Consider the following 12,853-nt stretch of genomic DNA (forward strand, 5'->3'; position numbering starts at 1 on the left):
AGTAGGTCCAGTGCCACCAATCGGACTTGCTGACAGATGGCATCTAATTGGCTGAGGATCAGATGTCTAGTAACCACTTTATCATGGCAGATATACCACTTCAGAATTCTTAATGACTAAACTGATACACTATGGATCTGTGAATGCTGGATAACCTTCAGGGTTCTTGGTCAATCAGAGGTGATTCTTACTACCTCTGGTGGTTAGAAGGGGGAATAGAACATTATTTCGGTAGTTACACATGGGGGAGTGGTTTAGCAGGAACCTGCAGCAGGTGTATGCGAATCGTTGCTTATTTGGGGTGCTTATTAACAAGCCATTTCTCTCTCTCTTAGATGACAGAGTATGTGTCAGAGATGCAGACAAGCATTAGTTTCCCTATAGTCTTTTTACCCTTGCAATACTTGAGAAAGAAAATAAAGTTTACATGCAATCTCAGAAACAGAAACAGCCTTTATTTGTCACATATACATTACAGCACAGTGAAATTCTTTCTTCGCATATCCCATCCTTGGAGGTTGGGGTCAGAGTGCAGGGTCAGCCATGATACGGCGCCCCTGAAGCAGAGAGGGTTAAGGGCCTTGCTCAAGGGCCCAACAGTGGCAACTTGGCGGTGCTGGAGCTTGAACCGCTGATCTTCCAGTCAACAACCCAGAGCCTTAACCACTTGAGCCACCACTGCCTCTTTCTGAAGATACTGTTTCCTATAGTGGTCATTTGTCCTACCGGTGCTAAAATCTGGGGGACAGTTCAAACATTGACATCACATGGACATGAAGTGGAGTCCAGTCCTCCTCCCAGATTATTTAATCTCTAGTACATATGCAGGAGCAACAGCACCAGGATCAGCAGGAAATTCTCTGCAAAACTGTAGACAAGGAAGCCACAGACCAAGCTGTCATCCTGGTCCTCTCCCATAGGCTACTTCCTAAGATCCTTCTCTCTGGCCAGTTTAACCACCAGCTGATGCTGTGGAGGTCTCCTCAGCATGTTAGGAGAGACTTGGCTGTGTATTCAAGCACTCAGGTCATGAGAAGCCCAGCTGGTTGTCCAAATGCCACCCAAATGCCAGGTGGATAATATAACTTGCACACAGCCATAAGTAAGTAGGTCAGACTGGCCCCATAGGCAACATTAGCAGCTTTGAACCATACAGTTGCAGGGGGGGTTAGCTGTTCACTTATTTCTAGACACTGCCTGAGACTGGACCCTGCCAATTCCAGAGAAGGTCATCAAGTAGTAAAACAGATCATCTGCCAAATGCCAGTCAGAACTTCAGAGTTCTAACCCTAACCCTAACCCTAACACTTTTTCATGCCAGATATATCACCTCAGCATGCTTAATGACTAAAGATATGCACTTTAGTTCTGTGAATGCTGGATAACCTTCAGGTTTCTTGGCCGATCAGACCCATTGTTGATCTAGCAGCAACTTGGTGAGAAGCTTTCAAGGCACAATGGCTGCATGACAATGACATCTACATCAAATAAAACATCATATGATCACTTCAGGACTCACACAACAAGGTATCAAGGTGATTCTCAGAGAACAAGATTTACAACAAACTTCCGTTTTTTGTTTAGGAGAGGGAACATATTAGGGAACTAGTGTAAAAATGCTTTCATGTCATTCTAAAGTGGCATAGTGACTAAACCCCACCTTCCACCTCTTTCAACAATTACTACAACAACTTTGGAGAGAAACAAATGGATTTCCGAGGTATGTATATACTACATTTTTTTAAAACAGGAACATGAAGCTAATTATTAAGCTAAATATTTCTTATGGGATGAATCTCTTGAATCTTGAATCTTGAATGAAGGATATCCAGCATTTGGTGCAGTGTTTAATTACAGGTTTTGTATCAGAGCAAAAAGTTCCTTTCTCTATGCATGAACACTTACTGTAACAGATTTAGCATTAAGGGAAGTAGAATAGAACTTCTACAATGTTTTTATTGACAGTGTTTTTGCATTTTTCAGAAAACAGTATGATGGATGGGTATGATACTTTACCTGACTCTGATGATGGATTGTGTCGCAAGGACACTGTGGTAAAAGTTGGATCCATCGTTGTCCCATTATTCTTTAGCATTGTGGTGTTGTTCAGTCTCTTCGGTAACATCTTGGTTCTTGTGATTCTTGTGCTCTGTGAGAATCTCAAATCTTTGACCAACATCTTCATCCTCAGCCTGGCCGTGTCGGACCTACTCTTCACTGTGGGACTGCCATTCTGGGCTTGTTACTACATCTGGGGTTGGACACTCGGAGATGCGGCGTGCAAAACCGTCTGCTTCGTCTTTTACGCTGGGTTTTACAGCAGCGTCATGTTCCTGATGATGATGACCTTTCAGCGCTACTTGGCCGTGGTGTATCCTCACTCAGACTGGGAGAAAAGACAGGGTATTTCACTAATCCCCATCCTGGGTTGGGTGGTGAGCATCGGTGCGGCATTGCCAGCCCCAATCTACAGCTCTGTCATAGCTAATCCAAAAGATGATTCCCAACTCTACTGTGAGTACAATTCCAGAGAGGCATACCTTGCACTTACGTATGAACAGAACTTGTTTTTTGTTTTCGCCTTTTTGTTCATGGGTTTTTGCTACATAAGCATCCTGCTGACCATCGTCAATAAACGAACGAAGAAAAGACGCCGTACTATCAAACTCATTTTCTGCATTATTGTCGTGTTCTTTCTTGGCTGGGCTCCTTATAACCTGGTGATTTTCTTACAAACATTAACCTATCTTAATGTCAAGTATTTCACAGACTGTGAGGTCACGCATCACCTCGACTATGCCGGATACGTCTGTAAATTTTTGGCGTTTTCTCACTGCTGCTTTAATCCTGTGCTTTATGTTTTCGTTGCTGTGAAATTCAGAAATGATCTAAAGGAGATTCTGCAGAAGATTTTTTAAAGCTCAACCAACACGAGTACACCACAGACACGAACCACAGCTCCACTTCCCTTCATACACAGTGGCCTACAAATACGGCTGTACCAATACTCACACCCGCACTTCCATGTTTACAGTCACTGGGCTTCTGATTCCTGCACTGATTCATAATTACACACCCTCACAGTCCACCTTTATAAGCCACTCGTATGATTTTTATTCTTGCTCTGCCATGGTTTTGATCTTGTTTACCCTCTGTTATCCATTTTGTTGATCACGTGACCCTCGCATGTTATCATTTTGAGATTTGCTTACATTTTGGATTTGTCTGCATGGTTCAATAAATATCACACTGACCTTATATAACATTGTGTCACAGTGTTCCAATGTATTTGTTCACAGAAATTTGCCAAACCAGTTAAATCGCAACCTTTTTTGCCAACTTTGTAGCCAGAAAAATGTCCAGTTGCTGATGAAGACTAAGGATGGCTCTCTGAGGTCACTGACCCCCATTTGTAGGGTTCTGATGACGAGCATTTACATTTAAATATTCCTTCAAAGCATATACGATTCTCTGGGAATCCCAAATGCTCCACCTTTTTTACACATTTGTGGTTTGAATTTTCAAAATCTGCTGTACAAATTTCATGTCCGAATACTAGCCTCAGCTCCCAAGCTCGGAAGTGTAGCTATCAGAAATGACACTGTTTCTATTAGAACATATGCTAGCTATCATTGTCCAATGTTAGCTTTCTGTAATTTCCTGTAAGGCCATTCCAGGGATGTGAAATGGTGGAACTGTCCTCAACCATAAAAAAAAATAAAAAATTAAAAAAAATTATACATGCCAAGTTCTTGTGAATCATGTGTATTCTCAGGTGCTGCAGAGGCTTAAACAGCTGCTTCACAGCTGTATTACGTTTACATGGTGTGTATCTATGAGCTTTCAAGATTGTTTCAACCTGTAGACATCTGTCACTCAGGATTTACAGGAAGTCCAGCAGGCTGCGGAAATAGAAAGTGGATTTGTGTGTGTATGAACGCAGCGCTGCTCTTATAGCATTCCTTACATCGTTTAATCTGGAACAGTTTAGTCTTCAAAACTTTAGGTGTGTTTTAAGACATCGCAAACTAATCTTTATTTCATGAAACGCTATAAGAATATCCAAAATCACGGCATTTCAATGTCCTTCCTTAAAGCAGTGATGAATGAATTCCATTGACTTATAAATATAAATATATATTTTCTTAGATTTAAAGTGCTATCGAAAAAAGCAAGGGTGTCCAGTCTTATCCACAAGGGGCTGGTGTAGGTGCAGGTATTCATTCTAACCAAGCAGAAGCCACACCTGAGTCTACTGAAAGCCAAGATCAACTGATTAAACAGGTGGAGTCAGGTGTGGCTCCTACTTGACTGGAATGAATACCCGCACCCACACCGGCCCTTTGTGGATAATATTAGACACCTCTGATTTAAAGTAAATGCAGAACTCCACAAATGTACAAGAAATAATGTTAGATAAACAATTTCCGAATTCTTGTATATTTTGATTGATAGATGTCTCTTCCAATCGGCGGTAAGAATTCCATTCGCAAACTATACCTAACTTTTCCGGTTTGTCTGAATTGTCATTGTGTTTTTGGTTTTGTTATTGTGTTCACACTTCTCGGCCATCGTATGACTTGGTTCAGTTATATTCTCTATTTGGGAGTGAATGCTCAGGACTGTATGAATAAAAAGATGGAGTCATTTTTAGTTCTTTGACATAGTTTTACAAAGGAGCTACATTTTTTCAGTGATCCATTTGAAGAGGAACAAATGGATTACACAGATCAGTATAAACGATTATTTCTGAAATGGATTTATAAAGCTATTTTAACAAAATATGAACTGCATTGTACATGGTTACTAGTGGTGCAATTCTGGGTATTTCTGTAGAATAGAAAGTTTCCTTTCTTCATGTATGAGATATTACAATACAGAAACCAGAATGAATAGAAACTTATGCTGCATGTGTAATAATAAATTTTTTCCATTACAGATAACAACACAGAATTATTCGATATAACGTATATCTATACTGATATTGATGAGATTCTGAATCAGTTGTGTTACAAGGACTCCGTGGCAAAAGTTGGCTCCATCGTTGTCCCGTTATTCTTCAGCATTGTGGTGTTACTCAGTCTAATTGGTAACATCTTGGTTCTTGTGACTCTTGCGTACTACAAGAATCTCAAATCTTTGACCAACATCTTCATCCTCAACTTGGCCGTGTCGGACCTGCTCTTCACTGTGGGACTCCCGTTCTGGGCTTGTTACTACATCTGGGGTTGGACACTTGGAGATGTGGCGTGCAAAACCGTCTGCTTCGTCTTTTACGCTGGAACGCTCAGAAATGTATGAATAAAAAGATGTAGTCATATTTAGTTCTTTGACATAGTTTCACAAATACCAACTTTCAGTTTCACAAATACCAACTTTAATAAAAACAAATACTTTCTCTTTGAGCTGTAGTCAGAACTGAATCACATCATGAGTCAGAAAGAGGCAGGAAAAGCTAGTCACCCTGTCCAGGATCTACAGGGTCAGCATCACCCTTCCATTGGTGTCAGTAAAGCGGTCATCTCCAAGCACCTTTCCAGTCAATCCTAAGGTGAGACAGTTAATGATGACATTGTGGCCTGGGATATAAAGAAGATTTCCTCCACTCCTGGAGGTTTGAAAGGGTGAAATTGGCCCACAGTTTGTTAATAAAAACATCTTGCATAAGTGTTCATCATTGCCTGGTTTCAGCCTGTGGTCAGATTTAACCTTCCCTTTAATCACTGTAAAACATTGTGATGGCCATGTTGTAGGAAGTTCTTTAATCCTCATTAATAGCTTGTTTTATCCTGGTAAGAGTTGAGGAGGATCCTTGGTCTACCACAGGACACTCTGGGATTAAGTTGGGAATACACCCTGAATAGGATGCAAGTCAATTACAAAGCAACACACACACCAAGTTTTGCCCAGTTATAGTCCCTCATAAAATGAAAACTCTTAAAGCTTTCACACTGGCAATGCTGGAAATTTGTTCATTGTAAGGAAGCAGCGAATCACATGTTTGGTTTCAGGAAAAGAATATTCATGAATGAAGTGTATGGCTGCCTTGCTAGGGGAAAAAAAAAAGGAACACTTCCTTTTTCTTTTCTTTTTTTTTAGGAAGAGGAGTGTTTTCACAGCTTTACTAAAATCAGTGTATCAAAGCAGTCATGGTTCATTTACAGCCAGAAATGTTATGTGGATACAAGTGAACCCCAACCCACTCCCCCAAAAGTTCATTCATCTAGCTGTAAATGTTTTGTCTGTTCTTCAACCATCAAAACTAAAGGAGCTACATTTTTTCAGTGATCCATTTGAAGAGGAACAAATGGATTACACAGGTCAGTATAAACTATTATTTCTGAAATGGATTTATAAAGCTATTTTAACAAAATATTAACTGCATTGTACACGTTTACTAGTGGTGCAATTCTGGGTATTTCTGTAAAATAGAAAGTTTCCTTTCTTCATGTATGAGATATTATAATACAGAAACCAGAATGAATAGAAACGCATGCTGCATGTGTAACAATACATTTTTACAATATATTTTTTCCATTACAGATAACAACACAGAATCATTCTATATAATGTATACGTATACTAATATTGATGACATTCCCGATCAATTGTGTCGCAAGGACGCCGTGGCAAAAGTTGGATCCATCGTTGTCCCGTTATTCTTCAGCATTGTGGTGTTGCTCAGTCTAATTGGTAACATCTTGGTTCTTGTGACTCTTGCGTACTATGAGAATCTCAAATCTTTGACCAACATCTTCATCCTCAACCTGGCCGTGTCGGACCTGATCTTCACTGTGGGACTGCCGTTCTGGGCTTGTTACTACATCTGGGGTTGGACACTCGGAGATGCGGCGTGCAAAACCGTCTGCTTCGTCTTTTACGCTGGGTTTTACAGCAGCGTCATGTTCCTGATGATGATGACCTTTCAGCGCTACTTGGCCGTGGTGTATCCTCACTCAGACTGGGAGAAAAGACAGGGTATTTCACTAATCCCCATCCTGGGTTGGGTGGTGAGCATCGGTGCGGCATTGCCAGCCCCAATCTACAGCTCTGTCATAGCTAATCCAAAAGATGATTCCCAACTCTACTGTGAGTACAATTCCAGAGAGGCATACCTTGCACTTACGTATGAACAGAACTTGTTTTTTGTTTTCGCCTTTTTGTTCATGGGTTTTTGCTACATAAGCATCCTGCTGACCATCGTCAATAAAGGAACGAAGAAAAGACGCTGTACTATCAAACTCATTTTCTGCATTATTGTCATGTTCTTTCTTGGCTGGGCTCCTTATAACCTGGTGATTTTCTTACAAACATTAACCTATCTTAATGTCAAGTATTTCACAGACTGTGAGGTCACGCATCACCTCGACTATGCCGGATACGTCTGTAAATTTTTGGCGTTTTCTCACTGCTGCTTTAATCCTGTGCTTTATGTTTTCGTTGCTGTGAAATTCAGAAATGATCTAAAGGAGATTCTGCAGAAGATTTTTTAAAGCTCAACCAACACGAGTACACCACAGACACGAACCACAGCTCCACTTCCCTTCATACACAGTGGCCTACAAATACGGCTGTACCAATACTCACACCCGCACTTCCATGTTTACAGTCACTGGGCTTCTGATTCCTGCACTGATTCATAATTACACACCCTCACAGTCCACCTTTATAAGCCACTCGTATGATTTTTATTCTTGCTCTGCCATGGTTTTGATCTTGTTTACCCTCTGTTATCCATTTTGTTGATCACGTGACCCTCGCATGTTATCATTTTGAGATTTGCTTACATTTTGGATTTGTCTGCATGGTTCAATAAATATCACACTGACCTTATATAACATTGTGTCACAGTGTTCCAATGTATTTGTTCACAGAAATTTGCCAAACCAGTTAAATCGCAACCTTTTTTGCCAACTTTGTAGCCAGAAAAATGTCCAGTTGCTGATGAAGACTAAGGATGGCTCTCTGAGGTCACTGACCCCCATTTGTAGGGTTCTGATGACGAGCATTTACATTTAAATATTCCTTCAAAGCATATACGATTCTCTGGGAATCCCAAATGCTCCACCTTTTTTACACATTTGTGGTTTGAATTTTCAAAATCTGCTGTACAAATTTCATGTCCGAATACTAGCCTCAGCTCCCAAGCTCGGAAGTGTAGCTATCAGAAATGACACTGTTTCTATTAGAACATATGCTAGCTATCATTGTCCAATGTTAGCTTTCTGTAATTTCCTGTAAGGCCATTCCAGGGATGTGAAATGGTGGAACTGTCCTCAACCATAAAAAAAATAAAAAATTAAAAAAAATTATACATGCCAAGTTCTTGTGAATCATGTGTATTCTCAGGTGCTGCAGAGGCTTAAACAGCTGCTTCACAGCTGTATTACGTTTACATGGTGTGTATCTATGAGCTTTCAAGATTGTTTCAACCTGTAGACATCTGTCACTCAGGATTTACAGGAAGTCCAGCAGGCTGCGGAAATAGAAAGTGGATTTGTGTGTGTATGAACGCAGCGCTGCTCTTATAGCATTCCTTACATCGTTTAATCTGGAACAGTTTAGTCTTCAAAACTTTAGGTGTGTTTTAAGACATCGCAAACTAATCTTTATTTCATGAAACGCTATAAGAATATCCAAAATCACGGCATTTCAATGTCCTTCCTTAAAGCAGTGATGAATGAATTCCATTGACTTATAAATATAAATATATATTTTCTTAGATTTAAAGTGCTATCGAAAAAAGCAAGGGTGTCCAGTCTTATCCACAAGGGGCTGGTGTAGGTGCAGGTATTCATTCTAACCAAGCAGAAGCCACACCTGAGTCTACTGAAAGCCAAGATCAACTGATTAAACAGGTGGAGTCAGGTGTGGCTCCTACTTGACTGGAATGAATACCCGCACCCACACCGGCCCTTTGTGGATAATATTAGACACCTCTGATTTAAAGTAAATGCAGAACTCCACAAATGTACAAGAAATAATGTTAGATAAACAATTTCCGAATTCTTGTATATTTTGATTGATAGATGTCTCTTCCAATCGGCGGTAAGAATTCCATTCGCAAACTATACCTAACTTTTCCGGTTTGTCTGAATTGTCATTGTGTTTTTGGTTTTGTTATTGTGTTCACACTTCTCGGCCATCGTATGACTTGGTTCAGTTATATTCTCTATTTGGGAGTGAATGCTCAGGACTGTATGAATAAAAAGATGGAGTCATTTTTAGTTCTTTGACATAGTTTTACAAAGGAGCTACATTTTTTCAGTGATCCATTTGAAGAGGAACAAATGGATTACACAGATCAGTATAAACGATTATTTCTGAAATGGATTTATAAAGCTATTTTAACAAAATATGAACTGCATTGTACATGGTTACTAGTGGTGCAATTCTGGGTATTTCTGTAGAATAGAAAGTTTCCTTTCTTCATGTATGAGATATTACAATACAGAAACCAGAATGAATAGAAACTTATGCTGCATGTGTAATAATAAATTTTTTCCATTACAGATAACAACACAGAATTATTCGATATAACGTATATCTATACTGATATTGATGAGATTCTGAATCAGTTGTGTTACAAGGACTCTGTGGCAAAAGTTGGCTCCATCGTTGTCCCGTTATTCTTCAGCATTGTGGTGTTACTCAGTCTAATTGGTAACATCTTGGTTCTTGTGACTCTTGCGTACTACAAGAATCTCAAATCTTTGACCAACATCTTCATCCTCAACTTGGCCGTGTCGGACCTGCTCTTCACTGTGGGACTCCCGTTCTGGGCTTGTTACTACATCTGGGGTTGGACACTTGGAGATGTGGCGTGCAAAACCGTCTGCTTCGTCTTTTACGCTGGAACGCTCAGAAATGTATGAATAAAAAGATGTAGTCATATTTAGTTCTTTGACATAGTTTCACAAATACCAACTTTCAGTTTCACAAATACCAACTTTAATAAAAACAAATACTTTCTCTTTGAGCTGTAGTCAGAACTGAATCACATCATGAGTCAGAAAGAGGCAGGAAAAGCTAGTCACCCTGTCCAGGATCTACAGGGTCAGCATCACCCTTCCATTGGTGTCAGTAAAGCGGTCATCTCCAAGCACCTTTCCAGTCAATCCTAAGGTGAGACAGTTAATGATGACATTGTGGCCTGGGATATAAAGAAGATTTCCTCCACTCCTGGAGGTTTGAAAGGGTGAAATTGGCCCACAGTTTGTTAATAAAAACATCTTGCATAAGTGTTCATCATTGCCTGGTTTCAGCCTGTGGTCAGATTTAACCTTCCCTTTAATCACTGTAAAACATTGTGATGGCCATGTTGTAGGAAGTTCTTTAATCCTCATTAATAGCTTGTTTTATCCTGGTAAGAGTTGAGGAGGATCCTTGGTCTACCACAGGACACTCTGGGATTAAGTTGGGAATACACCCTGAATAGGATGCAAGTCAATTACAAAGCAACACACACACCAAGTTTTGCCCAGTTATAGTCCCTCATAAAATGAAAACTCTTAAAGCTTTCACACTGGCAATGCTGGAAATTTGTTCATTGTAAGGAAGCAGCGAATCACATGTTTGGTTTCAGGAAAAGAATATTCATGAATGAAGTGTATGGCTGCCTTGCTAGGGGAAAAAAAAAAGGAACACTTCCTTTTTCTTTTCTTTTTTTTTAGGAAGAGGAGTGTTTTCACAGCTTTACTAAAATCAGTGTATCAAAGCAGTCATGGTTCATTTACAGCCAGAAATGTTATGTGGATACAAGTGAACCCCAACCCACTCCCCCAAAAGTTCATTCATCTAGCTGTAAATGTTTTGTCTGTTCTTCAACCATCAAAACTAAAGGAGCTACATTTTTTCAGTGATCCATTTGAAGAGGAACAAATGGATTACACAGGTCAGTATAAACTATTATTTCTGAAATGGATTTATAAAGCTATTTTAACAAAATATTAACTGCATTGTACACGTTTACTAGTGGTGCAATTCTGGGTATTTCTGTAAAATAGAAAGTTTCCTTTCTTCATGTATGAGATATTATAATACAGAAACCAGAATGAATAGAAACGCATGCTGCATGTGTAACAATACATTTTTACAATATATTTTTTCCATTACAGATAACAACACAGAATCATTCTATATAATGTATACGTATACTAATATTGTTGACATTCCCGATCAATTGTGTCGCAAGGACGCCGTGGCAAAAGTTGGATCCATCGTTGTCCCGTTATTCTTCAGCATTGTGGTGTTGCTCAGTCTAATTGGTAACATCTTGGTTCTTGTGACTCTTGCGTACTATGAGAATCTCAAATCTTTGACCAACATCTTCATCCTCAACCTGGCCGTGTCGGACCTGATCTTCACTGTGGGACTGCCGTTCTGGGCTTGTTACTACATCTGGGGTTGGACACTCGGAGATGCGGCGTGCAAAACCGTCTGCTTCGTCTTTTACGCTGGGTTTTACAGCAGCGTCATGTTCCTGATGATGATGACCTTTCAGCGCTACTTGGCCGTGGTGTATCCTCACTCAGACTGGGAGAAAAGACAGGGTATTTCACTAATCCCCATCCTGGGTTGGGTGGTGAGCATCGGTGCGGCATTGCCAGCCCCAATCTACAGCTCTGTCATAGCTAATCCAAAAGATGATTCCCAACTCTACTGTGAGTACAATTCCAGAGAGGCATACCTTGCACTTACGTATGAACAGAACTTGTTTTTTGTTTTCGCCTTTTTGTTCATGGGTTTTTGCTACATAAGCATCCTGCTGACCATCGTCAATAAAGGAACGAAGAAAAGACGCTGTACTATCAAACTCATTTTCTGCATTATTGTCGTGTTCTTTCTTGGCTGGGCTCCTTATAACCTGGTGATTTTCTTACAAACATTAACCTATCTTAATGTCAAGTATTTCACAGACTGTGAGGTCACGCATCACCTCGACTATGCCGGATACGTCTGTAAATTTTTGGCGTTTTCTCACTGCTGCTTTAATCCTGTGCTTTATGTTTTCGTTGCTGTGAAATTCAGAAATGATCTAAAGGAGATTCTGCAGAAGATTTTTTAAAGCTCAACCAACACGAGTACACCACAGACACGAACCACAGCTCCACTTCCCTTCATACACAGTGGCCTACAAATACGGCTGTACCAATACTCACACCCGCACTTCCATGTTTACAGTCACTGGGCTTCTGATTCCTGCACTGATTCATAATTACACACCCTCACAGTCCACCTTTATAAGCCACTCGTATGATTTTTATTCTTGCTCTGCCATGGTTTTGATCTTGTTTACCCTCTGTTATCCATTTTGTTGATCACGTGACCCTCGCATGTTATCATTTTGAGATTTGCTTACATTTTGGATTTGTCTGCATGGTTCAATAAATATCACACTGACCTTATATAACATTGTGTCACAGTGTTCCAATGTATTTGTTCACAGAAATTTGCCAAACCAGTTAAATCGCAACCTTTTTTGCCAACTTTGTAGCCAGAAAAATGTCCAGTTGCTGATGAAGACTAAGGATGGCTCTCTGAGGTCACTGACCCCCATTTGTAGGGTTCTGATGACGAGCATTTACATTTAAATATTCCTTCAAAGCATATACGATTCTCTGGGAATCCCAAATGCTCCACCTTTTTTACACATTTGTGGTTTGAATTTTCAAAATCTGCTGTACAAATTTCATGTCCGAATACTAGCCTCAGCTCCCAAGCTCGGAAGTGTAGCTATCAGAAATGACACTGTTTCTATTAGAACATATGCTAGCTATCATTGTCCAATGTTAGCTTTCTGTAATTTCCTGTAAGGCCATTCCAGGGATGTGAAATGGTGGAACTGTCCTCA

General features: G+C 40.1%; 3 protein-coding genes across 3 annotated transcripts; all 3 read left to right on the forward strand.

Annotated features, from left to right (window-relative positions):
- The first annotated feature begins 1,825 nt into the window (after positions 1-1,825).
- Positions 1,826-3,701, forward strand: LOC131366217 (chemokine XC receptor 1-like). The gene has a single exon (XM_058410474.1). The coding sequence runs from the start codon at positions 1,950-1,952 to the stop codon at positions 2,916-2,918; it is 969 nt and encodes a 322-aa protein (XP_058266457.1). The 5' UTR covers positions 1,826-1,949; the 3' UTR covers positions 2,919-3,701.
- A 2,294-nt stretch (positions 3,702-5,995) lies between these two features.
- Positions 5,996-8,276, forward strand: LOC131366212 (chemokine XC receptor 1-like). The gene is made up of 2 exons (XM_058410465.1): positions 5,996-6,320; positions 6,544-8,276. Exons 1-2 carry the CDS (start codon positions 6,029-6,031, stop codon positions 7,491-7,493), a joined length of 1,242 nt encoding a protein of 413 aa, XP_058266448.1. The 5' UTR covers positions 5,996-6,028; the 3' UTR covers positions 7,494-8,276.
- Positions 8,277-10,569: 2,293 nt separating this feature from the next.
- On the forward strand, positions 10,570-12,850 carry LOC131366213 (chemokine XC receptor 1-like). Its single transcript, XM_058410466.1, has 2 exons — positions 10,570-10,894; positions 11,118-12,850. Exons 1-2 carry the CDS (start codon positions 10,603-10,605, stop codon positions 12,065-12,067), a joined length of 1,242 nt encoding a protein of 413 aa, XP_058266449.1. The 5' UTR covers positions 10,570-10,602; the 3' UTR covers positions 12,068-12,850.
- Positions 12,851-12,853: the final 3 nt, after the last annotated feature.

Source organism: Hemibagrus wyckioides, linkage group LG15 (genome assembly GCF_019097595.1).
Source record: "Hemibagrus wyckioides isolate EC202008001 linkage group LG15, SWU_Hwy_1.0, whole genome shotgun sequence".
Taxonomy (NCBI): Eukaryota; Metazoa; Chordata; class Actinopteri; order Siluriformes; family Bagridae; genus Hemibagrus; species Hemibagrus wyckioides.